The sequence below is a fragment of the Aspergillus pseudotamarii genome (assembly GCF_009193445.1).
Source record: "Aspergillus pseudotamarii strain CBS 117625 unplaced genomic scaffold BDV38scaffold_104, whole genome shotgun sequence".
Classification (NCBI taxonomy): domain Eukaryota; kingdom Fungi; phylum Ascomycota; class Eurotiomycetes; order Eurotiales; family Aspergillaceae; genus Aspergillus; species Aspergillus pseudotamarii.
The window spans coordinates 16853-41450 of NW_022475118.1; the positions used below are offsets into that span (position 1 = coordinate 16853).

The 24598-nt window shown below is 48.3% G+C and overlaps 6 protein-coding genes across 6 annotated transcripts; 4 read left to right on the forward strand and 2 right to left on the reverse strand.

The window, feature by feature from the left end:
* Positions 1-57: 57 nt before the first annotated feature.
* Positions 58-1447, forward strand: BDV38DRAFT_263940 (uncharacterized protein). Its single transcript, XM_032056240.1, has 4 exons — positions 58-351; positions 468-584; positions 651-767; positions 851-1447. Exons 1-4 carry the CDS (start codon positions 273-275, stop codon positions 1159-1161), a joined length of 624 nt encoding a protein of 207 aa, XP_031907650.1. The 5' UTR covers positions 58-272; the 3' UTR covers positions 1162-1447.
* A 931-nt stretch (positions 1448-2378) lies between these two features.
* On the forward strand, positions 2379-11631 carry BDV38DRAFT_15349 (FMP27 family protein). Its single transcript, XM_032051670.1, has 3 exons — positions 2379-11025; positions 11079-11176; positions 11231-11631. Exons 1-3 carry the CDS (start codon positions 2494-2496, stop codon positions 11283-11285), a joined length of 8685 nt encoding a protein of 2894 aa, XP_031907651.1. The 5' UTR covers positions 2379-2493; the 3' UTR covers positions 11286-11631.
* Positions 11632-11977: 346 nt separating this feature from the next.
* BDV38DRAFT_275810 (uncharacterized protein) lies at positions 11978-13434 on the reverse strand (the record flags this gene model as incomplete). Its single annotated transcript, XM_032058089.1, has 4 exons — positions 11978-12329; positions 12416-12527; positions 12608-12670; positions 12861-13434. 4 exons carry the CDS (start codon positions 13432-13434, stop codon positions 11978-11980), a joined length of 1101 nt encoding a protein of 366 aa, XP_031907652.1.
* A 233-nt stretch (positions 13435-13667) lies between these two features.
* BDV38DRAFT_15286 (N-terminal protein methyltransferase) lies at positions 13668-14874 on the forward strand. Its single transcript, XM_032051660.1, has one exon. It carries the CDS (start codon positions 13880-13882, stop codon positions 14636-14638), a length of 759 nt encoding a protein of 252 aa, XP_031907653.1. The 5' UTR covers positions 13668-13879; the 3' UTR covers positions 14639-14874.
* Positions 14875-15110: 236 nt separating this feature from the next.
* Positions 15111-17085, reverse strand: BDV38DRAFT_290032 (uncharacterized protein; the record flags this gene model as incomplete). The annotated part of the gene is made up of 6 exons (XM_032061389.1): positions 16241-17085; positions 16050-16168; positions 15927-15988; positions 15839-15864; positions 15439-15788; positions 15111-15377 (listed from the first exon to the last, which is right to left on the reverse strand). Exons 1-6 carry the CDS (start codon positions 16416-16418, stop codon positions 15111-15113), a joined length of 1002 nt encoding a protein of 333 aa, XP_031907654.1. The 5' UTR covers positions 16419-17085.
* Positions 17086-17517: 432 nt separating this feature from the next.
* On the forward strand, positions 17518-24024 carry BDV38DRAFT_15414 (putative TFIIIC transcription initiation factor complex subunits Tfc3). The gene is made up of 4 exons (XM_032051679.1): positions 17518-17956; positions 18157-19250; positions 19337-19781; positions 19840-24024. Exons 1-4 carry the CDS (start codon positions 17890-17892, stop codon positions 23925-23927), a joined length of 5694 nt encoding a protein of 1897 aa, XP_031907655.1. The 5' UTR covers positions 17518-17889; the 3' UTR covers positions 23928-24024.
* The last annotated feature ends 574 nt before the right edge of the window (positions 24025-24598 follow it).

Here is a 24598-nt window from a genome sequence, read left to right on the forward strand (position 1 = left end):
AATTGCAATATATTTAATGAAGAAAGTAAGACCCATTATATATCAAAAATTAAATAACTTGGAGGATAAAATCGTTATGAAAAGAGAAAGAATAACTTGTCATGTGCCCTCGACGTAACAAACTAGTAGTTAGTTATATGTATCGCCTTACATAATCTCACATATCACGTGCACTACCGCCCTTCGCCCATCCAGACAATAAAAGATGCAGTAGTAGTGATATATCTGGATTTGATTCGAGCTTTTGGTTTGCGGTCTGGACGGTTCACAAGATGAGTGACCAGAATAGTCAAAATACGAACTTAGAACCTAACGCTCTTTTCTCTTCCCTGAAGGTGGGAGCTCTAAGCGGTCAGTGTTGGCTTTGCTCATAGAAACCTACCTCTTGATTCAGTCGCTCGAAAGATACACTTTTTTGGGGACAAAATGTACTGTGTTATCCGGCTGCTTACTGGTTTATCATGCAGGCTCTGCAGGCCTTGTCTATGGAGGGATTTCAGGCGTCATTCGATCTTCTCGTCACCCAGTGATCCATTCTATATCTTGTGGTATCCATTGGTTCGCCTGTGGAACCTCTTTTTGGTGTAAGCTCCTTACCCTCCTGCTTTCCAGATGTTGGGAAATTTCTTGGTGTTGAACTTTCTTTGCAGGGCTAAGGAGCAATATCTTGAAGCTCCATTATGAAGATAATGCCACTGCGAAACAACGAGCTTATGTCAGCGCCTTGTCAGGAGGAATTGCTGGCGGAGCCGTGACAAGATTAATGGGTATTTACTATTTAGCCCTCTGAAGCTTTACTGCCAAATGCTGGTAATTGGATGTCGATGACTGACGTGTGAACAACGATCAGGAGGCCGACTCATTCCAGGGGTTGTCGTTTTTTCGTTACTAGGTTATCTGGGCCAAGGCTCTTATAATGCGATCGACAAATGGCAAATAGAGCAGGCCAATGCTCCATCTAAGCCAATCATCCAGCGAATCGCTGACTCGAAATGGATCCCTCTCAAGTCTCTTTCGGATGACGACTATAGAGGGCTTCTAAGCGAAAAATTGCTGAGTATTGAGGCTGAGATGGCACTCCTTGATGAAAAGATTGAAGAACTTGAAAATTCCAAGTCCCGTGGATCAGAAGCAGGGCCACCGAAACCTGAACCAAAGTAATGCAGAGAATCGATCAGTATTCTTTCTCACCCAAAAGATGGTCCTCTGTCAAAATGACCATTCGATCGTTTGTCGGATCGAAGCCAGATGAATACCGGCGACCCTTATTGCTTAAAGGGATTCCACCCTTGAATCTTTTAATAAATACGAGCACTAGTAGTTATGTGATGAATTACTATCCACGGCGTAAATACGGGACCTCCTGTTCTGTGGAGGAGTCAAAACTTGCTCAAGGAAAGGGTGGAGGGGACAGTTCAGAAATTACAGTGTGCCCCCTTGGACATACATATGTACATCGTCTTGTATATTAGTTTACGGGAAATGAATGGTCTGTACGATAAACTGTATAGTATTAGGATTTATTTAGAATCTGACAGGCCCGATCTTTATAAGCGAGCGAGTCAAGATGTAGGGAGGTGCACCCATGGACGTGTATCTACTAGTGAGATTGGACACGTCGCTATGGTCATTATGTAGGTGGTTCTTGATTGGTGTAAGCTTTGTTCCGATGAAACGTCTGTAACATGATGAAGAGAGAGTAGTGACGGAACGCAAGGTACTAATAGACAAGTCAGTCAGGAATGAGCTACTACTGCTCCATAATTACCCAGAATGTAAATCATGAGGCAAGACCCCCCCCACCAGAGTACCGAGAAATAGGGGCTACGTATGTATGTACTTTACAGAACATCGCAGCTCACGTATATGACATGCGTGGTCGAAAAGGGTAAAATGCAGCGTGGAACCATATCCAATTAGTTCGTAGCAGGAATCAGCCGAGACAGCCGACCGTCCAGAACGGAAGCCTACCAGAAGACTCCCCGTTTGGGTCCAAGTGGGCGGCTTTCCGCTTCCAGTTCTGCCCGCGCGCGACCAGCTCGACGACTAAGGACTAGTGATTGACTGGCTCGACTTGTCTTTTTGCTTACATGAAAGTTAGATAGATCTATGGTTCGTCGGACCCGAGTCGCCTATCCTGTCCTATACTGCATCTCTCTCTTTTCCTTTTACTTTCCCCCCTCAGTTCAGAAGCATGAGTGACTCGCAGTTCTTACGTACCTCCTGCGTCGCTTCTCCGGCTGGTGTACAGTTCCGGTCTTAACGGAGACCTGGCCCTCGCCAGCTTCGAGCCCTTTGAAGATTGAATGCTTCGGAGGTGCTCCCCACCGTGAAAAAAAAATAAAAATCCTTGAATGAACACAGAATCTGACGGCCTTCCTGATCATATCCCGCGGAATCATTAACGGCCTCCTAGTCTCGCATCTCGATGGTTCAATTGTTGCGCTGGACTTGTCCTATTCAACGGATCAGCCCTCCTGACCGCGAGCCACGATGAGGCTCTTCAGCCCGACCACGATCCTTGTCGGGTTCCTTCTCCTCTACCTCTTCTCGTTTCTTATCTTCGCCATCGTTCGGATCGCGACGGGAATCTCCATACAACGCATTGGCTATTTTTCTCTCCGCCGCATCGCATACGTCCCGAAGCAAGGAGTGCAGATTGAACTTCGTGGCCTTGGACTGTCTTTACACCCACCTTCGTTTGCCCAACCGACATGGCTGAGCCTTCGGTTGACCGACTTGAAGGTGACCGTGGACCCCGCAGCTCTGGCCAAGAGTAAACGCAACGGAAGCCACCCCGATGTATCGGAGCCCACCAGCCCAGGGGATTCTTCCCCGCCAGAGGATGAAGATAACGCTTCCTTCCAAGGGCGGAGCAAGACTTGGAGAACGTTAACTAAGCTAAAAGAGCAAGTGAAGCGGCTACATCGCAAAATACACTGGCTGAAATTGGTGGATGTTGTGGCGGTCAACACTACCGTCAATTTTCTCGAAGCTGGCCAAATTCAGGTGGGAAGTCTGTCTTTGGCAGTGGACACTAGACGTAAGATGGTGGACAGAGGGAAGCTATTCCGCCGCAAAAAGTATGAATCCGGTGAACACCGCCCAGCCGAATGGATAATGACGGTGCAAAATGTCCTTCTTACGGTTGAAGGAGGAGAACCAACAGAATTGCTAGACAACATTGGAGTCAATGTACATGGGATGCTACATAAAGATCTTGAAGGGCTTAGGGATGCGTCGATTGCTCTAAAGATTGGGAGAATGCATATTCCCTACGATGATCTGATGACACTCGCGCAAAGAATCAAGAAGTTCCGGCAATCCTTCTCGGAAGCTTCAAAGTGTGAAGCAGATGATGAAGTGTCTTTTGCAGACTTCGTTGAGGAATTGGACAAACCTGGAAGCCAGGATGATGCACTTGTCCAAACCGTTGCCGATTCAAAGGAGTTTGCCAGCTCTCTGTTGCGGGGAATACATGAAATCCAGATAGCCTTGAGCTTTTTTAGGTTATCGCGAGCTATCCAGCCACCTTCGCCAAAGCAGAGTTCCGTGTATCTGAACATTATATCCCATGAGATAGGGATTGATCTGCATCGAATGGATCAGAATAGTCCCGCCCATCGCATGTATTTCCAGCGGAACGACGTCGCGCATCAAGCCCTCCTCGCTGCCATCTCTCTTTCGGTCAGTTTAGACGACAGTTCTGGGGAGACGGATAATATCCTTTACATACCTATGGCCACTACAACCATAAAGACAACTCTCCCATCAAAGACGATCAGTTCGTTCAGTGAATGGAACCCAGAAGAGCGAAATACTAATATCCTGTTTGCAAATCTTGTGGTAACGTCTCCTTCCATCGATTTAGAACCAAGGCATGTTTCTCGGCTTCTGGGATTGGTTCAAGATAGAACATCCTCCCCCCGTGGGAAGAAGAGAAACAATCACCGACTGATATCCCGGTTGCTCCCTAAAGCGAGTATCAAGCTCTCGGTTCATGAGCCTGTTCTTCGATTCGTTCTACCTATCTCCGAAGCTTCCGATGGCCCAACAGAAGACTACAATCTACTCATATGCTCTATATCTTCAATATCACTCGACATAGAGTCCTCTCATTCATCGGAAGGCGGTGTCCACTATTCGTTATCGTCCATTTACCGGGTGGCGTCCCACCAACTGTATTATCAAACACCGCTGGGAGTCAAACATAATCTGCTCACAACAGATAATATGGAACTGAAGGTCCTTCTTAGTGCATCTCCAGAGGTATGCGTGATCGCTTCCGGGTCGTTGAATACATGTGCTGCCCACATGGTCAATGGTGAGGTCAATCGAGGCATTCAACAGGTGATTGAACAGTTCCGAGCCCAAGTCAAGCCAAGGAGAAAAGTTTCAATGTCTCTTGAAGAGCGGAAACCTAGTATTCTGAGGCGCCTTCCCCCTTGGCTGCTCCGGTTCCAATTTGAAGCCACGGGCTTGAGTCTGGAAATCGCTGGTGTGGATGAAGCGGTCTCAGAATTGTCTCGTGGGGTTTCCCTCCAGCTTCATTCGTGGACCGCAGATTATAAAGCACAAAAGACCGAACAACCCAATGTGAGTATCGTACGGCGACGGACTCCCAGTCATTCTACGATCGGCGACGAATCGCCCTTCAGGTTTCCTCCGACATCACCCCCAAGACAAACACAACGTGGCGCTGCGGACGGGAGGCGACTCGCTCTGCATGTTCGTGGTTTTGAAGGATTTGTTATAGAATCTGAAGATTATCTGGAGGCGGAGCCTTTCTTTTCACTTCCTAGGTTCGAGGTGGCTTTAAGTACCTTGAGCGACCGTCTTGGGCCTATCTTCCACGTCAACTCCGTGATAAAGGGTGTTTACCTACAGTATTCCCTTTATCGTTATTACTGTGTAGGAGTTGCCGCATCCGTGATTCAGAGCGCTTTCTTCCAACGTTCTCCAGCAACAACACCTCAGACCCCCTCCCCTTGGAACTCTGCTCCTTCGTCGCCTCGCCCATTCGCTCAAAGGAATGAGCTTATTACGGTGGATGTCAGAGTTACTGTTGTTCAGGTTAAAACTTTTCTTCCCTCAGATCCCCCTATGATGCTCCAAATTTATGGGCTTGCTGCTGGCTCTCACCGACTCTCTGTTCCGTTTGTTCGAGCTCACCTGGTTCGGCTCCATGCGGAGGCCCCTAAACTTAAGGGGGTCTGGGCACGAATTATTGGTATGACCAATGTCAGAGTCGATTTCCGCACCGCCAAATTAAAGCAGGGCGTCAATTTGACCGAAGAGAAGTCGATAGACGTGTGGGCTGATTTTATCCGTTTGGGCGTCCCGCACCACATGGTGATGCATCGCATTTTTGACAACGTGATTAATACATCAAAGGCCCTCAAGCAACTTCACCATCGCTTCAAAAACCATACGGCGGAGTTTGACTCGTCAAGAGACCCGGAGGAACCGAAGAAAGTACCCAGGATATCACTGCGTAGCAAGGCACTGTTGTTTGAAATGGAAGATGATGCATTCGAATGGAAACTAGGATGCATATATCGTGCTGGCCTCCTGGAGCAACGCCAGCGCCTAGCAAGAGAAGAGGCATATGAGTTGAAAATCCAGAAGATTAAGGAATGTGATCAACGGCGCGCCTCATCGAGATTGCGTGCAAAGTCGAGTCACAGAACCCTTCGCAGTGAGAGGGTTAGTGGGGAGTCGAAAAGAAGCAAAAGTGCCGATGCGAAGCCGCGCAGTAGTGATGCAGATGACAGTAAGCGTGGACGGGGAAGAAAATTTCGCTATGACACTGAAGGTGCAGCTTGTCTCTCGGGCGAATCAAAGATATCAGCAGAAGTGGCCTGGTATCGACTCCAGGAATACAATGCAAGAAGCTGGAAGAAGAAGATCGATGGTGCCTTGAAGTTCCAGGGTACCTCGATCAAAGAAGTACGAAACCTCTTCTCTGGAGCCGATGAGCCACCTGAAGACGTAGAGGAGACGGAGACTGTGCTCTCTATTCCGAACAGGCCTGGTCTTATGGCGGCTTTAATAAGCGATATCAATCTTGTCATAGACAAGCCTTTCTTTCCTTTGGAAGATTATCCAACATTCCTCCACAGGATTGGAAAAGGCATTCCAATGTCTACACAATATGCATTACTCATTCCAATGAGCTTCCAGTTGGACATGGGAGAGGCCCGCGTCAACTTAAGGGATTATCCCTTGGACTTGTTGCACATACCAGCTCTACGCCCTGGACAATCGCCAAGGCTCCCAAGCTGGTCACTTCGAACGAACTTTGTCATCGCGGAAGAATATCGTGATTATAAATCGGCCAGGCAAGTCCAAGTAGAGCTTGTCCCTCCAACCGAACTTCCAGACGGGTCCAAAAGTCCTTCGTTCGAAATGAGCGTTTGGCGATCGGTAAGCCCTGTCAAGACGTATTCTGATCCGACAATCGAGATCAACACGAGTCTTCCAACGAGTATTTCTTGGGGTATGTCCTACCAGCCTGTCATTCAGGACATGATGAAGATTATAGAGGGATTCACCAAACCCGAAATTGATCCTTCCGATAGGGTTGGCTTCTGGGACAAGATTCGATTGAGCTTCCATTCCCGGCTTCGGATTCTCTGGAAAGAAGACGGGGATGTTCACTTGCGTTTGAAAGGCTCTCGTGACCCGTATGTCGTAACCGGTTTTGGAAGTGGATTCGTCATGTGCTGGCGCAAGGATGTCAAATGGGAACTCCACACTAGCGATGATCCAAAGGAGTTCATGAGTGTTACTAGTGGGGAGTATGTGCTAGCGATTCCAGACTACAGTCACGAAGCCCGCTTCATGGCCGAGGCCACGACCCAGGACCTGGAAAGCACGACGTCAAGCGAGCTGAAGAATGCGGCCCATTTCAAGAAAGTTGTGATGAAATTGTCAGGCGAAGTAAAATGGGTCGTAGGTCTTGTTTTCGAACGTAATGTCGATGAAAACAGGCGGTCGTTCCAATTTATGCCGCACTATGAGGTTGTTCTCCAGAATCCAAAATATGTCGACCCCTCCGAACGTGCGGTGTATGACGCTTATCGTGGGTTCCGGAGTAACCATATCCATCTATCAATCTCTGTGCTTGCTCCAGAGAGTAGGGATTGGTCTGTCGACCGTGTTGAATCACCCACTAGCTACAACACTGTCCATCTCACTCCGCGATTCTTCACTCACTTTTTCAATTGGTGGTCTCTTTTCTCTGGGGTAATGTCACTTCCTGTTCGTCAGGGTCCATTGTGGCCCGGCATCACCAAGACTAGCAAGAAATTCAACCGTCATCTTGCCACTGTGAAGTATCAACTGCTCTTCGCTCCGTTGTTTGTAGCTCACATGTACAAGCACAAGGATCGCGAAGACTATGGCGAAGACGTCGTCACAGCGACAGGAATCAAGGTTCGCTTGGACAGTCTGAAGCTTGATGTGCACCAGAGACGTGAGCAGGTTAAGACACTGGCAAAGGGACGCCTCAAGCAGACCCAGGCGAGCGCCATGCGGATTAACCAGGCCGAGCTAGATTTGCAAGCTGCAGATTTTAGAGCTGTTTCGGCTAGTATTGAAGGGACAAACTTGGATGATATTGAGCAAAACAAGAACGACATTATCTCGTCGTTCCAGCAGCCTGTGCCCTCCGTCGATCTTTCCCGATTTACGATCCCGGATCACAATCTCGATTGGATCGATATGGATGATTTCGTGGAGCTGGATTGGATCCTTCCTCAAGAGTCGAACCCACGAACGCAGATTTTGCCATTGGCATTTACACCACGGTTTACTTATTTCCGCCAGACAGATCATGGCGACATAAGTTCAGACGAGACAGGCTACAGTACATTCGGCAATGAGCCTACCCACGCATGTGTCATGTCCGAGAGTAATGAACCACGCAGAGTGCAAATGCAGTTAATCAGAGAGCGTCTTGCTCATGTTGAAACGCAGATCCAGGATTGGGAACGCACAATTGGAGAGCAAGAACTTCGCATGGCCAAGGATGTTGATCAGGATCCTTCATTACGTACGGACCATGAGAACTATATCAAGCAGGCGCAATCTCTCGCTCGGCGGCGGGCTTTCCTTGCCTCTGCACTTCAGCGTCTCGAGCGGCAACTCGCTCGAGAAGAAATAAGCTCAACAAAAACAAGCCCTGAAACCGTCGCTGCTGATGTTACCAACCGAGTAGGGACAGATGCAGACTCGAGTAACGATGGCAAGGATGCGGATATGGATGGGCTTTATTCGTCGCCCCACGACGAGTTTTCCACCAATTTCAACAATCGTTTCATAATACACAATACTCAGCTAAAATGGAACAACTCACTGAGGAACATCATATTGCGTTACAGTCACCAGGTGAGCCAGAGGCGTGGATTTGTGTATTACATGTCTCGAAGGGCAGTCAAATTTATTCTCGATATCGTCGACGAACAAAGCAAGAACCAGCGGAGGCATTCCAAGTTGTTCAAAAGTGCGTCGAGACGTCCCTCTGACATCCGCGGGCTTGTGGATAACGAAGAGGACGGAACCGTGGAAGATCGTATCGAGCAACTACTGAACGATGCGAAACGTTTTGTAAATGCCGACGAACAAGAGGACTCTGACCACAAGAAACAAGACAGCTCAAAGTCCGATGATTCTAGTCAGGATATTTCACCGGAATTCACACCGCAAAATAGCTATCACTTGCGGCTTATCGCTCCTCAGATCCAGCTCCAAAGCGAGAAGAACCAAAAGTCTGTGGTATTGGTTGCTGCGAAGGGCATGCAGCTGAAGGTCGTGTCAATCATGGACAAGGAACGTGTTTCTGACGATGTCAGTGGCCTGGTACAGCGCCGCTTCTCCCTCGAAATGGATGGTGCTCAATTCTTCGTTGCAACGCAAAAGAATTTGATGAAACATTTGCAGTTCTACGCAGGCAACAAGTACGGCAATTCTCCAGGCTCAGCATGGCCGCCTTGGTTGACTATCGAAGCGATGTTTGATTTTGAATTGAATCCATTTGGTTTCTCGAGGATTGTTCAGAAGACTTCTGCCAGCTTGAGATACGACAAGTATAACAATCTTCGTCTGAAGTATAACGAAGAAGTGGCAAAGGGACAGCCTGATCACGAGCATAGTCTCCGCAGTGAGGAATCTAGAATAGATCAAATCAGCGTCGAATTCCCTCACTTCCGCGCTATCTGCGACTCGGCTGAATACTACTCTATGTACATTATTGTCCTTGATTTGCTGCTTTACAGCGAGCCTCTGGAGAAAGTCCGAAATGAGCGCCTTGAGAGAATCATGCTCAGTTCTGACTTCAGCGACCTTAGAGGCGCACCGGAGATGGTGTTTAAACTGCAGTCTCGAATTCGGCATCTGGAAGAGATCAAGGAGCATTTCCAAATTCATGCCAAATATCTGGACAAACAGGGCTGGGAAGATCGCATGGAGCTCGAAAAGGACCTTTCTCAATGCGAAGACGAGTTGTTCTTCATGATGAAAGCAATAACAACTTCTCAGCGCAGAATTGATCCGACAATGTCTGGGGCCCATGGCCTCATGCGTTGGAACATATCAGCCCACGAAGTTGTCTGGCACCTTATGAAGGACGAAACCGAACCATTAGTCGAGTTCCAGCTACGAAATGCCGAATATGAACGTACTGACAATAGTGATGGGTCTAACCACAATCTCGTAGCAGTCGAACGACTGTATGGATTGAACCTTCTTCCGGATGCCATCTACCCTCAAATCATTGTGCCGTATCTCGACCAAGCCAAGCCTCTGGACTCACCGGATGATTACATGATCAAGGTTAAGTGGCATATGCTTGAAGCTGTTGCCGGTATCCCTGTTTTGGATAATTTTGAGGTGTCACTCTTCCCGCTTAAGATTCAATTGGAGCGTGAGCTTGGCCAAAAGGTCTTCGAGTACATATTCCCTAATGTTGGAGCGAGTGCGTTTGAAAACGGGGGCTTTTCACCCTTGATGATCAAGAATATGAAACCACTAGAAGATTCCGACGAAGAAGATGAGGAGGCGGAAAGTCCTGTCCCGCCTCGAAGCGCCCATAGCAACACGGATGTCTCAACAGTAGACTCGCAGAAGGGACCGGGCGCTATCGAACTGAGGTTACAGCCGACGTTCACGTCATCTGACGATGCTAGACCGCGGTCGGCACGCTCTAGTCATCTGAAAGGCCTCGCCATGACGCCCCTCCATAAGGATAGCAACCGACTTGGTCCCTCCGAACCTTCTCGTCAGACAGGGCGTCCGTCAACCAGTGGCGGTTTATCTACTAAGAGATCCGCGGACAGTTTACGATTGCTATCGAGACAAGGCACGGACAAAACCCTTGCAAATGGCTCGAGCACCAGCGTTGGTGAAGATAAAGGGAAGAAGTTCGGTTTAGCCAAGCTACCCAATAGGAGCAAGTCCAAAGCAGCCACCGACGATCTATCCCAGATGATGTCTCGCGCATCGAATTACATGACGCTAGCTCATGTGAAGGTGCGGGATGTTGTACTTTGCTTGAGCTACAAAGGCAAAGGAGATCATAACCTGGAGGATATTCACGACTTCGTCTTCCGTTTGCCAATTCTGGAATATCGGAACAAAACATGGTCTAACTTGGACTTGGCTTTGCGACTGAAGAAAGACGTCATCAAGGCTCTTATCTCCCACGCACCTGCAATACTTGGGAATAAATTCTCACATCATCGTCCTACGAAACAACAGCAGAAAAAGTATCGCGATATAGCGAACTCTTCTCAGCTGCTTCACAACCCTGATAGTGCGGCAATCACGATATCTGATAAAAGTCAGACAAGCCAGGACTCGAACAGCGAATACTCAGAGTCACAGTCGCAGAGATCTGTTCATTCCGGAAGCTCTCGACTCGTTCGTTCAAATTCCTTAGGGTCCAGTATGCTTAGCATTGAGCAAAGCGGCCTAATGTCTGATGCTCGATCTGCAAGCGAAGTCGACGTGGATGCTCGTTGGGAGGTTAGTGTTGAATGATTTTAATAATACTAGGAATGTCGCTAACCTGTGTGCAGCAATCTCGCAGGATTGTGAATCCTCCATCCCGTCCTATGACTTCAGGGACTGCAATTGCCCGTTCCGAAACTAAGCGCTGGGATGGGGCAGATGAGGGGTGAGCTGTATTCGTACTGGACTGAGGAGAGTGCTTGTGCTGACTGCGATTTAGTCACAAAATGACGATCCGTAACTTTGGCCGGAAATTGATGCCGTCCCGGAAGTAATTGTCCCACAGAGAGGACGTGTATTATGGCATCACAACCATGCCAGATGGGCAGAACAAGCTGAGCTTCCCTGGCCGTTTAACCTTCTTATCCTCTATTTTCTACGTCACACTCTCGTGACCTGCCATTTCTTGCTACTTGATACCCCAAATGCAATGGGTCGTATATAGGCGTCATCTGTTTCACTGACTTCATATTATAAAACATGTCTTGATTTGTTGTGTCAATCCTATCCTGCTTGGCTAATTGTGACATTTTTGCCCTTGCTCTGTCGTTCTTGTTATGGGCTGGCTCGAGCAATGAGCTCGAGCCTCCTTTGCTGTGTATGCTTTTTCTCTTTCTTTCCTTTATCTATTACTGCCATTCCATGGGACCAGGGGCGTATCAGATGGCCTCTACCAGGTTATCTGAGAGTCACTGGAGACAGGACATATACATGCATCGGGTATATATCTAGGCAGGTGTAAAGATACACGGTGTATTGGAAGGGATATGAGCGTATTCTTGTACATTAAAATACATTCGACAGTTCGATAGCTATCCATCTCATTTATTAGCTTTTCAAACATATATTTTCCACCGAAGACAAGTAATATTTCCTTCATCAAGCCCCGTTCTCAGAGCGAATAACTTATCTATAGAACCCAATCACAAGCCCATCGTCACCATACGGAAACAGACCAAATATATCCTTATCCACTCTGACCAACAGCATTTATGGCCTTTTCACAAATCTGCTTAATCTGGCCCCACCTACTAAGCAACATCTCCAACCTCCCCTTCTCCCACTTCTTCCCATCACTGCTACGTCTCCTAGACCCACCCAACCTCTCCAACATAGACCCAATAATCTCCATCGTCCTCTCACACTCCTCAAGATAAACCCCAATCCAACCCCGAATCACCTCCGCCGATTTCTCCACATCAAAGGCCCGTTTCGACCGGCCCTCGATATAAATCCGGAAGTCCCGCTTAGACATGTATTTGAGACAGGCGGCTGTTTCGATCCTGGCGTCTACGCCAGTTTCTGTGACTTCGAAGTTGCTTTTTGGGGAGTTTTTTTATTAGCATCAAGGGAGATATAGGGGGATGGCGAGGGGCCATGGTGAGAGAGTGGGACGTTGACGTACCCGAAACAGTCTTGATGGACTAATTCTTTTTTGTCCGTTATTGTTAGGTCTTGGAAGATTATGTCGTCTAGGTATATTGAGTCGGATTCGTTATTGTCGAGGAAGAAGCCGTCTATGGATATCTCTTTTTGTTAGAGGAATGTAAAGGGGGGGGGGGGGGGTGGAGTTAGGGGTTAGGTAAAGGGAGCTGACATTCGACGAAGAGGAAGTCGTTCGAGTGGGCGCCGTAGCTCATGTAGACTTCTGAGCCTTTTTCTGTTGGGGGTGTTTAGTTTTATTCGGGAATCCTCTTCTACCGTAGTTTAGGTAAATGGGGCTGGGGTTGAAGTTTACCGTATCGTTCGGTTGCTCGGAATGTGTAGTCGATATGGTCGAATCTGACTTCACATGCCTTCTTTATCTGTTAGATAGGGAAATTAAGAAGTAAGTGAAAGGATGAGTGGACTAACCGCGTTATCCTCGTGATTGAAATAATCAGCATAAGGAACCATGGCGATGGCGTCGTTCCAATCCTCCGGTTCGTCCTTTCCGGGGGATATATAGTAGAAGCTTCTTGAGTTGATGATGAGCCAGTAATATGCGAATGTCTTCCACTCCGTTTTAGGGAACACGGAGAGAACCTGTTCCCAGGCGTGTCTGAGTCGCTTTTCCTCTTGCGCGAGCATGTTCTGATACCTGGTGTCGTAGTCGACGCCTACGGGTACCTTTTCGAAAGAATTCCATAGCCCAGATACAGAAGGGGGGAGAAGACTTGGTGTCGAGGAATTGTCCTCGTCTTCATAGGCGGAGTTTGATCGTCGGAGATGAGCTGGCCATAGTATAGGCGTGCTATCCTCGAGCTCCTGCCAGTTTGGCCAGACGTTGCGCCAGGCGTCTATCTCTTTCAGGGTTTTGACGTCCCCGTGCGTGAGATATGCGGCTAGAATGCCGTGGATGGATGTTCCATCTGGGAAGAGATCCACGAATGAAGACGGGATGGAGTCAATGGATAGCATTGCCGTTTGTGGGACGGTGAGCATAATTTCCCCCTTCTGTTTCATAATAGCTTGTCAATCATTGTAGCGAAGTTGTACGGTCATGTTTGTTGACCTACTCACTTCTATGGTCTTCGTTGCGATCATTCCTAACCGGCGGCCGGGAAATCGAGCTGGCGCTATGCCGTTGATCTCGATCCCTTTCGAGATGGCCCATTTTGTGAAGGCGCAATGTTCTTCACCCGGCGATTCGTCCATCTCTGCTGCTGATTCTTCTACTGCTGGAGAATGTTGATATGTCTAGGTAGACTCGTCGTGAATGTATGTTGACAGTAACTGCCTCGATTCTGACCAATCACAGTGTCTAATTTCCCGGAATAGATTACATAAGCCGACGGAAATTCCGTGATTTCTCATCAAAAAATCTCCAAGGGTTACTGAGAAGCTACATTCACGGCAGAGGAAACTCGTCCGGTGACAAGTCGTCGCGATGGCTTCTGAACCAGTCGCATCGGGGCCCGGCGAGGCCAACTCGGAGAATCCCGCAATGACAACCCCAGACTCTAAGATCGATCATGCCGCTTCCATCCGATACTGGAATAGCGTTGCTGCCAACTCCAATACCATGCTGGGCATGCTGGGGAGTTACCCATGGTATACACGCATTGATCTACGCGGTTCGAAAAGCTTTCTTTCTAAGGTCCGACGATTGGTGCCCGGTTGCACCACCGAAGGGAAATTGAAGCTGGGAGCTGACTGCGGTGCGGGGGTGGGGCGCGTAACGGAGGGGTTCCTCAAGGACGTATGCGAAACCGTGGATGCAGTCGAGCCGGTCGAGAAATTCACCCAGGTTATACGTGACAGCGCTCTGAAGCGCGCTGGTGTTGTGGGCGATATTTATACCGTCGGGTTGGAGGGGTGGTATCCGGAGAAGAAATATGACCTGATTTGGACTCAATTCTGCGTGGGACATTTAACGGATGCCCAGTTGGTTGAATACTTTGTGCGGTGTCGCGAATCTCTGAGAGAGACGGGAATTGTGGTAGTCAAGGAGAATCAATCGACTGATCCCAATGGAAACGACATGTATGATGACGAGGATAGTAGCGTGACAAGGACGGATGAGAAGTTCAAAGAGATCTTCAAGCAGGCCGGGTTGATTGTTGTCACGTCTGAATTGCAGCTCGGGTTCCCGAAGAACTTCAAGCTGCTTCCTGTGAGGTTCTATGCTCTGCGGCCGAAGAGTTGAACTCACTTTCCAGCATTGTGATGGGCCTCTTAAACCCAGGAGTTAGATATCGGAGTCTCTGGATATTGCCAACGGTTTTGCAAAGCGGGCGAAACAGTGCGATGTCTGGTATCCTTAGTTCTTTGCTTGGTATCCCTATTTGCTAATGCCAAGCTCATGCGCATGGGCAATCCGCCGCGTACTGATGCCCTACGGAACCATGCGCCGCTTTGGACCCGGCTGATATTCGATGTGACTGACTCATTAACCGTTCAAGATACGACGGATTCTGACGGGAGCGGTCATTTCAAGATTGGCTAGCAGCCTCATTAACAGCTAGACGCAAACATTGGGCAAAAATATACATTGACCTGAATACATTAGAGCTAGGGTATCTATATAAAATACATTGGATACATGTGGGACTTAAAAGCATATCGTCGTTAACCTTGCTGTTCACAACTTGCGCCTTTTTGTCACGCAGAATATTGAATCACACGTTGGAATGGCCATCAGACGGGGTAGATTGCGTCGAGGGCTTTTCCTTGTTTTTCTCGCGGCCCCAAGGCCACAGATGTTCGTGTATCGACTCGAGTCGAGTCCGATCAGCCGGCGCGCTAATATCATCCGTGTAGGGAATGCCTCCTTGGCCGCGGTTTTCGGCCCATGCTTTCTTCTCGCGACGAAGATCACTTTGGACCCACGGGATGGTGATGAGCGTCCAGATGCCGGCCCAAACGAATGGTAAGGACCATCCAAGCTATGAAGAACGTGTTCGTCAGCTTTCCATATAATCGCTAACAGCGGAATGAGCGAGTTACCGTGTACGCAACAGGCTTCGGTGTCGTAAAGACAATTGCAGTGATGACAGCAGCGAAAACAATAGAGCCCCCGGCCCAGAAACAGTTCATTTGAAAGAGCATCCGGCGGAAGTATGGGCTGGAAAGGTACCGGACTCGAAGGGCATACCGGTATTTCTGGCCCCCGCCCCCATCCACTGCTACCACATCTTCGATCATAACATATAGAGCCGTGGGCATCGTAGACCCCTTTGGGGTCGAGGAAATCCGGAAAGGGGCCTTGAACCCTAGCACGCGGAGAACATCGAGGGTCAAGTAGACACCACCGAAGTAAAACATGACGCTCGGGAGGACCATAGCTACTAGTCGCACTATAGATGTGTAAGTATGGGTGAGCGCAATAAACGGGAGGGGACGTTACCATAGGGTTCCTCCTGGACCGTTCCTCTGGGTTCTTGTAAGTATACAAAACAGCAAGCATCAGAACAGTGAATACTTCCAAAACTTACACAATAAGTTCAACCGCGAGGATCAACCAGACAATGGTGAAATTAATATGGAAGAAGTCCAGCTGCGAATGGAATGTCAGTTCCAGATAATTTATACCCTCGGGGTATTTTGATCAAGCCTACCCATGATTTTCGTGCATTCAACGGCCGAGCGCGAGAATCCTTTCGGAATAAGTTGTAGAGCCGGTAGAAGTATTCAAACACAGAAATTCCTCCCAATGCAGCTGTCACAATGGTAAAAACTAATTGCACGAGTTGGTTAGCACGTAGGCCATGTCTGTGTATACACAGTAAACACTATGCAAGGGACATACCTAAATTATGCGACAAGTTTGTGCCATACCACAGACCGAAGTAGAGTGCCACAGGCTGAGCGAGGGTGTCAAAAACGAATAATATCCAAAAAAATGCGATTGACTTCTTTCGTGTCCGAAGTGAGTAAGGGAGCGGCGGAGGTTCTAAAGGGTTGATACTGGCGGTTCCTTCTTCCATCGCTATAGCCCTAGCGATGGTGAGGATATGCGGAGATTAACTGGGGTTCGGCAAGTATTGTTGCTGATAGAGATCAATGGAAGGGAGATTGTCATGCAACGGGATTCATGGTGTGATCGAAGAATGGTAGAAATGATACGAGTGTGATGAGTGGCGAGGAACGGGGGCTGAGTATTGCCGCAGTCCATGCGCGTTGGGATTGGTGATAGTTTAAGTTATTTGGGATGCAACCAATACATTGAGTGCATCAAGAATGGTAGAATATTGTTCTATGTCGAGAAAGAGAAAAAGAACCGGGAAACGCATGGAGTTATTTTTTTTTTTTGGTCTGGCTGTCAAGTATTAGACTTTTTTCCGCTTTTTGGGTTGAACAATCAAGGTGCCTGACGTAACCGGAACCCCGTGATGTCATTCGACATCTGTATGAGAATACAAAGTGTATGTTTGGTTAATGAGTTAAATGTCCAAGGCGGTATGCCGAGGAACAAAATCAACAACACCATCTCTGATTATCTTTCCCTCCGACAAATAACCATAAAATACCTTACACTGTTCATACCTGCCTGACCATCGGAGTGCATAAGGTATTATCTTCCGTAGGATCAAAAAATCGAAGAAAGTTTTGGATATTATTGGTTCCGTTTATTGTTATCGGCGGTTGATTGTCGCCGAACTTCCGATGACTGTGCCGATTCAAAAAGTATCTACTTGTACTCCGTACATACATCCCTCAATAGGTATACCTGAGTTCGAGAGTTGATCGACTTGTCAAGGGGATGTTCGGATGAATCGATGTATCAGACCGAAATTTGTTAGTACTATTGAAACAAGTAAGAGTGGAAGAGATATCCTCAAAATTCTTTGATTTTCGGTTTTGTAGAATTGCTCGTTCTGTACAGAGTAGAATTTCAGGTAAAAGTTGGAACTTGGATAAGGTAAACGGCGAACCCGGTCTAGCCGGCCGATCAGCGACGATCCATTCGGATGATGCATGAGGTGCGTTATGCCGAGAAATCGAATGCTGTATGACTAATTATGATAGTATATTGTGCAGCGGATTCGAGTAACACTGATTGTGTATCCTGAACCGCCTTGGATTAGTGGACAGCGAGTGAATCCTTATCTTTTTATCCCTTCTCGTTAAGTTTGAAGGGACTGAGAGGTGCTACTACCAGATTTTAACCTCATTCGGAAATGCAGACATTATATCACTTAATGCCTGAGAAACATGGCATCAGTCACGTGCTGAAAGACCCGCCACCCCCACTAATTTGCTGCACACAATTTTCGCTCCACGGCGATGGTTCGAATCTCGCGCTCAACGTGTCGAAGGCTTGTCAATTTTCTTTTTGCGACGGAGAGATTATCGCCCAGGTGATAAGTTGAGATTCAATGGGGGCTTGACAAAAAAATTTTTTTTTATCCCACCCCTTCCCTTACCTATTGGCCGCGATTAAGCCATGTAAATAGGATGGCCCCTAGTCTACGAGAACTGATTGATTTTCTCCTGGCAGAGATTGCCCTCTGCGGTGATCAAGGTCAGTTCGTGGTCTTTCTTTGTGTTATTGTTGCGAGGGTCCACTACTGCAGCACCGACTCTAATTTTGGCAATTTGATATCAAAACCCCTGCATCCTCCTTCTGCTGGCGCTTGGGTTAAAACTCTCTTTTTATTTCCAACTTTAAATAAACACCATTGGATGTACCATCATAAGTATAAGCAGACTAACATACTCCAGGCGCTTCTCCTTCCGATATCTTGACGTTCATCAATACTTTCTATGCCAAGGCTGCACACGATGCATCCACCCGCAGCCATGTTGTCGACCGCAGATTCCAGGAGAAAGTCTGGTCGTGGTTAGCAAGAAACCCCGAAGTTTCTATTGGCGAAAATAGAGAATGCAATGCTCTGAGTCTTAGTGACGTAGAACGCCGTGTTAATGATGCACCCGGCTCTGAGAATACCGCCCAAAATCCAATCCGTGTTTTTGTCTCAAAGGAGAGGACATGGCTTGCCATCACAGGCCATGAACCAGACGAGAACAAACTTCTTGCCACAGAATTTGCTCTACTATCTATCATCGCATCGCGCAAGTCAAATGGTATTGCCCAAACGGAATTGGTGAAACTGAGCGGCCAAGACAAGCGCTCAGTCCCCAAGCGAACGGACCAACTGCAGCAAAAAGGCTACATTGAGAAGAGGGCTATCCAGATCAAATCAACCCGAACTAGTCTTTGCACCCTACGTAAATTTATGCAAGCAGAGCAATCATCTACAGAAACAACAAAAGATCAATCCTCGGGGCAACCACAAGTGATCGACTATAAGGAATTCAGCAAGCAGCTTTTCAATATCCTTCGGGAGCATGAGATCATTTCCCGTGTCGATCTTAAGAAAATCCTCGGCTTTGCCGATAGATGGCGGTGGCGTATCCTCTCTCGTGCTCTGCGGAAATTTGAACGCATAGGTGTCTTAAAGCGTGTCAAGGCCATGTCGCAGTTTTCTGAGAATGATAAACATTATTTTGCTTGCGTGAAGCTGATACGAGAGCCGACCGAAAAGGATCTGGAGTTATTCCATGAATTCAGTCGAGGGATCTCAACTAATCTAGAGCAGGATGATAATGCGGAACTTGATGAAGATGTCGAGCCCACTGATGCGACTAGGGAATCTCCTTTGCTGAACAATGGTGAAACGCTCAATGTGATGAAAAAAGAGGAGGATACAGATGAAGCTGGTCGGATTCTTCCTCTTTGGACTCCAGACCAGACAATCCACAACCTGATCCTTGACGTTGTTGAAAATGCGGGGACCGAGGGCATTATGAACCAGGTGCGTTAGATTGAAGAAAGAAAAGGGGAAAACAAAAGGAACTACCTGCTATCCCTGAAGGAATGTAATCTGACGTACCATCCCAGCAAATCATTAGGAAATGCTTTGGTGGTTTCTACCGTCGGCCACTGGAGAACACAATGAGTCGCCTGGTAGAATGTTGGCAGCTATCACAACCATTGCACCTACGCCACATGGCTATTGTACGAGACACGGTACTCAACCGCACTATAACCCAGTATAATCATTTCACCGCAACAAACTTTGCAAAGCTTGTTGAGGCGGGCGAGTCAGCCTGGGAAGCTGTTGAATTCACCCCGAAAAATCCGAAGGTGGACAAGATTCGCCCACCACCTGTTGACGCACAGCCCGAGCTGGACGAGTATGGACTACCCGTAGCTGTTCCTGTGAAAGAGCTCTTGAAAAATGGCGATGTTTCTCTTCTGCAATGCATAGTGGCAGTTGACCCGTCAAGCTACAATGCCACCAACACTGACGCCGCAGCTATTCGGCTTAAAGATGGAACATACGGTGGGTTGCTCTAAACCTGAGGAACGATGTTGTTATCTAAAGCACTAACAATTCTTAGCACTCCACTGCGGGCAAACCAAGGCGCCAGCGGGAAGTAGAAATGTTGCTGCAAGTTCTGACATAGTAACCCCGATCCGACCGAAAAGAGCACGTCTAGATGCATCAGATTCGGAGATGGGCAGTAACGCCCTAGGAAGCCCTGTCTCGACTATTAAACGTCGGAAAGGACCAAGGGATGAGTCTGAAAAGTTCCAAGGAATGTCTGAGATCGAGAAGCTTAGAGCTCTTGGTTTGGATGAGACTTGGACTGAATACAGCGCTCTGTTGATTGAACGCCCGAATTCTGGAGTTTATGTCACACCACGTGGAAGGCGAAGACCTACTGGTAAAAGACAAGGTCGTCCAAGGATCAGTCGGATTGCTGTATTCAAGTCCCAGAAGCTTTTGTCCTTTCCCTGGTTTACTGAAGAGGCTGAAGCAGGCTGCCAAGACAGCGGATCACAACGTCACTCTCGGGAACAGACTGTCGAAGAGACTGTCGAAAAAACGCCTGTTCCCACAGCTGCCACGACGGGCAAGGCCATGGATGCTCCCTCTGAAGATATGAATGCCACACCTTCCCGAGGTATCAAAAGACACTCAAGGCAGCCCACATCTAAACTTGGACCAAGCCCAGCGACTATGCGCACTGTAAAACAGCGACGCATTACCGACTTTACTACTAAGCCTAATAATGTTCCTATGACAGATACTGGAAATCCTAAGGGTGCTCCAGCTGGAGACCCGAGACAGGATAAGCCTGATGTTGGCAACGATGATAAAGCCCAAGGAAAGCAATTGAAACGGAAGCGGGCCGAGTCACCAAGCCAGTCTAGCCAAGGGGTTATAACTGAGAAATGTCTAAGAGAGAGCAACGTTCATGCATCACAGGTCCTAGAGACACCGTCTAAGAAGCCTCGCGAAGCAGTCCGAAATGAGGGAAACAAAGACGCTACAGGCGCTAAAGACAACCCCCCAACGGATCAAGCGCCTGTTAGCGACTTAAATGGCTCGACACCAATGGAGACAGAGGAAAGTGCCGCCGAGACAGATAGAATTGCAATGAACATGACACCGGCATCTCAGACTGTTCTCGAGAGTAATCATGGCCAAGAAGTCAACGCCAATCCATTGGGACACCCCAAGGATGCCAATGGTTTGAGCGGAGCCCCGATAAATATGGAAGCACAGGCTGAGAGCAGCAAATCAAGAGAAAGTGTGAAGGAAAAGAAAGGGTCTGTCGGTTTCATTCGGCGAAAGATCATCTTGGACATCGTCGAAAAAGCTGGCGGGGCATTCCCCATGGGAACTGAGATCTGGTACCCATTCGCGACTGCGTGGAGGAAGACAAAGTACAAAGAAACCCCTGATCTTCGTACGATCAAAGCAACTGTGAAACACATAATTGATGCTGGAAAGCTTCGCCAATTAACCTTTAGTGGCAAGGATAACAAAGGAGTCATGGTAACAAAGAATATCATAATCAAACCTGACGTGCGGCCGGATGACCCTCTGGTTATGGATATGCAGAAAAAGATGCTGGCTGCAGGCTCCCGCCATTACATTCCAGATAATGTCGACTACGATCCCGAAATGACAAAGACTGGCGCAAGGAGAGTCACTTTTGGAAAAGATGGCAGAGACCCCAACACGTATTCCAAACTCCCTGTTGAGTCAGCGCTCACAGTACAATTGCAGTATAAACCAGGCTTTGTTGTAGCCCAGGAGAAGAGGAAGGGTCTGAGCGTTCAGAGGCGACTGCTGCAGAGGATTGGGGAGGGGAAGGAAAATCATTCAAAAGTGGTTCGACTCTTATCACTCCAGCGACCGGTGGCACGAGACTCTGCTATTCCTGGAATGACTGCTGCTGCAAGACCTGATCAAATAGCCAACCAAGGTAGAAAGCGGATCAAAGCGGGACGTCGATCTTCCGGACTTCAAGCGCAGGACGGCTCGACCGCCGAAGGTGGCCGGAGAATGAGACGCCTTTGGATTCCCATATCGTCTATGGCTCCATACGCGATGCTGATGAACTCAAGGCAGACGTTCAATGCAAATACAGGAACCTTCTCAACAGATGGAGGCCTTGCTGCTCTGCGGGCTGCAAGGCATGACCAGAAGAAGAAAGTGCGCGAGTCACCGCGTGCTCTTGAGATCATGAGCGACAAAACACCAGAGCTGCCTCATTCGCTTGACGACCTGTTTAGCCAGACACGGCGACGCACCGTTGATTATTCCGAAAGTGCAGACCCCCGATCGAACCGGTTCTTTTATGATACGAATGTGATTATGCGATGGGAGCTTCAAAACGAAGGGCTGCTTGACAAGAAGAGCACAGATCTTTGGTACATCAACCAGACAGTGCAGGATAGTTTTGATAGCGCTCCAATGCAGGGTGACATACGATTTGACATTGATGAACCGGAGCTTCCAACGCGCCCCCCGCTAGAGCCGAGGGTTACTAGACAAAGGGGGCGCCAAACCGATTTGCCTGCGCAACCTGGCACTTTGGGCGCAACGACGCTTCTCGAACCTAACCGAATCCCGATTTCTCGGACACTGGCCCCTGGAATAGCGCGGAACCGTCGCTTGGAGAAACTCACTGCATCAATGGCAGCTGGCAATGAGTCCGATACAACATTACAACCCACTGGATCTCGAGCGCCTGCTCGCCGGAATCGCACTGGTTATCAATTGCCGCACTTGCTGACTCAAAGGATCATGGTTGCGATTGTTGTAGTTCGTGCCTTAGCTGGGGGTTATGAAGGTAAGGTCGTCGACTGGGCACTCTTCTCTAGCAGCTTTCCGGCCCATGATCCGCTTTTCATCCAAGCAAAAGGGAAGTATGTGTTGAGCAAGAACCGGCTCCAGTTGGCGAAAATGCAGAGCGACTTCCAAGAGCGTTATCTTGAAGCATACGTCAATGGCCGAGTTCCTCCGATCAATTATGATGATCTTGAGGGGTATGATTGGGAATGGATCGTCGATTGGGCAAACGCCCAGCTCGATGTCCCCAAGTCCGAAAAGCTTCTTCCGGACCTCCCTGCTACAAGAAAGCAATTCGACAGTGTATTTGAGATTCGCGAGGAACCGCCGAGCACTCTGGATGATATCTATCAGACCACTCAGCCATTGACCATCAATCGCAAGCGTAACCTTTTTGCGAGCGTTTCATTCGCCCTCCCTCTGATCGACAAGCACAAGCCGCTTGCCCCTCGGAAGCAGGACCTTTCTCGCTTGGAAGTGGTCAAATCATGGATTCGGGCCAACGTCGTTACTCCGGAGGAGGCCTACAGACCCGCTGAGGCACGACAAGCACTGTCATACATGGGAAGTTTTATAGATAGCGCCATCGATTCGTTAGTAACAGAGAGAATCATATCAATGGGTAACAGAGGCAGGATCACGCCGGGCCGGAACTTCGACATCACAGACCACTTCCTCCAGGCATTGGGACGCAAGCGATTGATTGAAAGCACCCAGCTCCGACGGGCAGCCAGATTCAAAACGCAAATGCTCGACCCAGCACTACAATCCGAAGGCAAATTTGAGATTAAATACCATGCCGAAGACGGCGATATACTAGCAATGATCAACCTAGTGGCCACGCGCAGAGTTATCCTGAGACCGCGGGATCCTCCACGCGATAAATACGGGTTAACAGAGGGTGGCTACCTGACCAGACAAATAGACAAGGACAAGCTCCGCTTTGGAGTTGAGCTGTACCCAGTTGCAGAAAACTACGTGTACGGGAACCCGATTGAGAAGGAACTCAACGATGTTCCGGCGCCCTGTCCGCCGCGAGCCACCAACAACGGGGTGGCCTGGGTACCCGAAAAAATCCCTGTATGGTGCGATATACACGGTGGCTTCATCAAGCTCCTGTGGGATTTGGCCGTTGCGGCAGTAGCGGGTTGTGTTGCCAACCGACCGGGGCTCAGCGCCGCAAGCATTGCCAGCATGATCAAACCTACGATGGGAGCATGGGAAATCGAGCTCCTGCTAAAATGGATGACAGAGATCGGGGTCATGCGAAAGGAAGGCCCAAATGGCGAAAAAGAAGCTGGATGGATACTCCAAGAATGGTGGTGGATGATCCTACGCTAGTTAACCTCGTCTATCCCGCTATATTTGAAGATGTACAGTACTATATTCTTCGTTATTTAACCATGAAGATTAATTATACACCCATACCATGTATCCTGTCGCCTAATAATACACGCCACCCGTGCAACATTCCAAATCGGAACCACTGCACCACAGTTTCAAGCCCCAGGCCTTACACTGGCGCAGTGGATATGAAAAGACGCCTTACATGCAGCCCTAAACCGTTATCCAGGGCGACATCCCCATCCAACCACACGCTCCTTTTCGTACTTTTCCAATATATACTTTCCTTTGAGTTTCATCCTACTCTAGTCTTCAGACAAAGTTCGGGCAAAGGAGCACAGCATTTCCTGGGTTGCACCGGGGCGATCTAGAGCGGTCCGTGCTCTAGGGCAACGTAGCACTGGTGGTGTATTGGGCACGGTCACTAGGCCAGGGATGGTATGTCGTTCGCGTTATTTAATATCGTTGTTATAGGTGTGGTTTATTAGGAGTGTCCCTTTAATAAGGAAGAATCTTATGAAAGCCTTTCTGGAGTCTGATGCCTGTTACATTAGACATCATGGTACTGTTGAAGCTGGGAACTTAGCACTGACCCCAAGAAAAGTTACCGAGGGCATCGAAAACAACTGCCTTTTACTTTACAACCTTACTATTTCAGTTGCAGCTGG

What these genes read in the sequence shown, in the direction of transcription:
- BDV38DRAFT_263940 (XM_032056240.1), top strand. Translation starts at nt 273, where the DNA reads ATGAGTGACCAGAATAGTCAAAATACGAACTTAGAACCTAACGCTCTT. An exon ending in GAAGGTGGGAGCTCTAAGCG is followed by an intron (nt 352 to 467) that starts GTCAGTGTTGGC and finishes TTTATCATGCAG; the next exon opens with GCTCTGCAGGCCTTGTCTAT. An exon ending in CTGTGGAACCTCTTTTTGGT is followed by an intron (nt 585 to 650) that starts GTAAGCTCCTTA and finishes CTTTCTTTGCAG; the next exon opens with GGCTAAGGAGCAATATCTTG.
- BDV38DRAFT_15349 (XM_032051670.1), top strand. Translation starts at nt 2,494, where the DNA reads ATGAGGCTCTTCAGCCCGACCACGATCCTTGTCGGGTTCCTTCTCCTC. An exon ending in ACGTGGATGCTCGTTGGGAG is followed by an intron (nt 11,026 to 11,078) that starts GTTAGTGTTGAA and finishes ACCTGTGTGCAG; the next exon opens with CAATCTCGCAGGATTGTGAA. An exon ending in TGGGATGGGGCAGATGAGGG is followed by an intron (nt 11,177 to 11,230) that starts GTGAGCTGTATT and finishes ACTGCGATTTAG; the next exon opens with TCACAAAATGACGATCCGTA.
- BDV38DRAFT_15286 (XM_032051660.1), top strand. Translation starts at nt 13,880, where the DNA reads ATGGCTTCTGAACCAGTCGCATCGGGGCCCGGCGAGGCCAACTCGGAG.
- BDV38DRAFT_15414 (XM_032051679.1), top strand. Translation starts at nt 17,890, where the DNA reads ATGGCCCCTAGTCTACGAGAACTGATTGATTTTCTCCTGGCAGAGATT. An exon ending in CCGAGGGCATTATGAACCAG is followed by an intron (nt 19,251 to 19,336) that starts GTGCGTTAGATT and finishes GTACCATCCCAG; the next exon opens with CAAATCATTAGGAAATGCTT. An exon ending in GCTTAAAGATGGAACATACG is followed by an intron (nt 19,782 to 19,839) that starts GTGGGTTGCTCT and finishes AACAATTCTTAG; the next exon opens with CACTCCACTGCGGGCAAACC.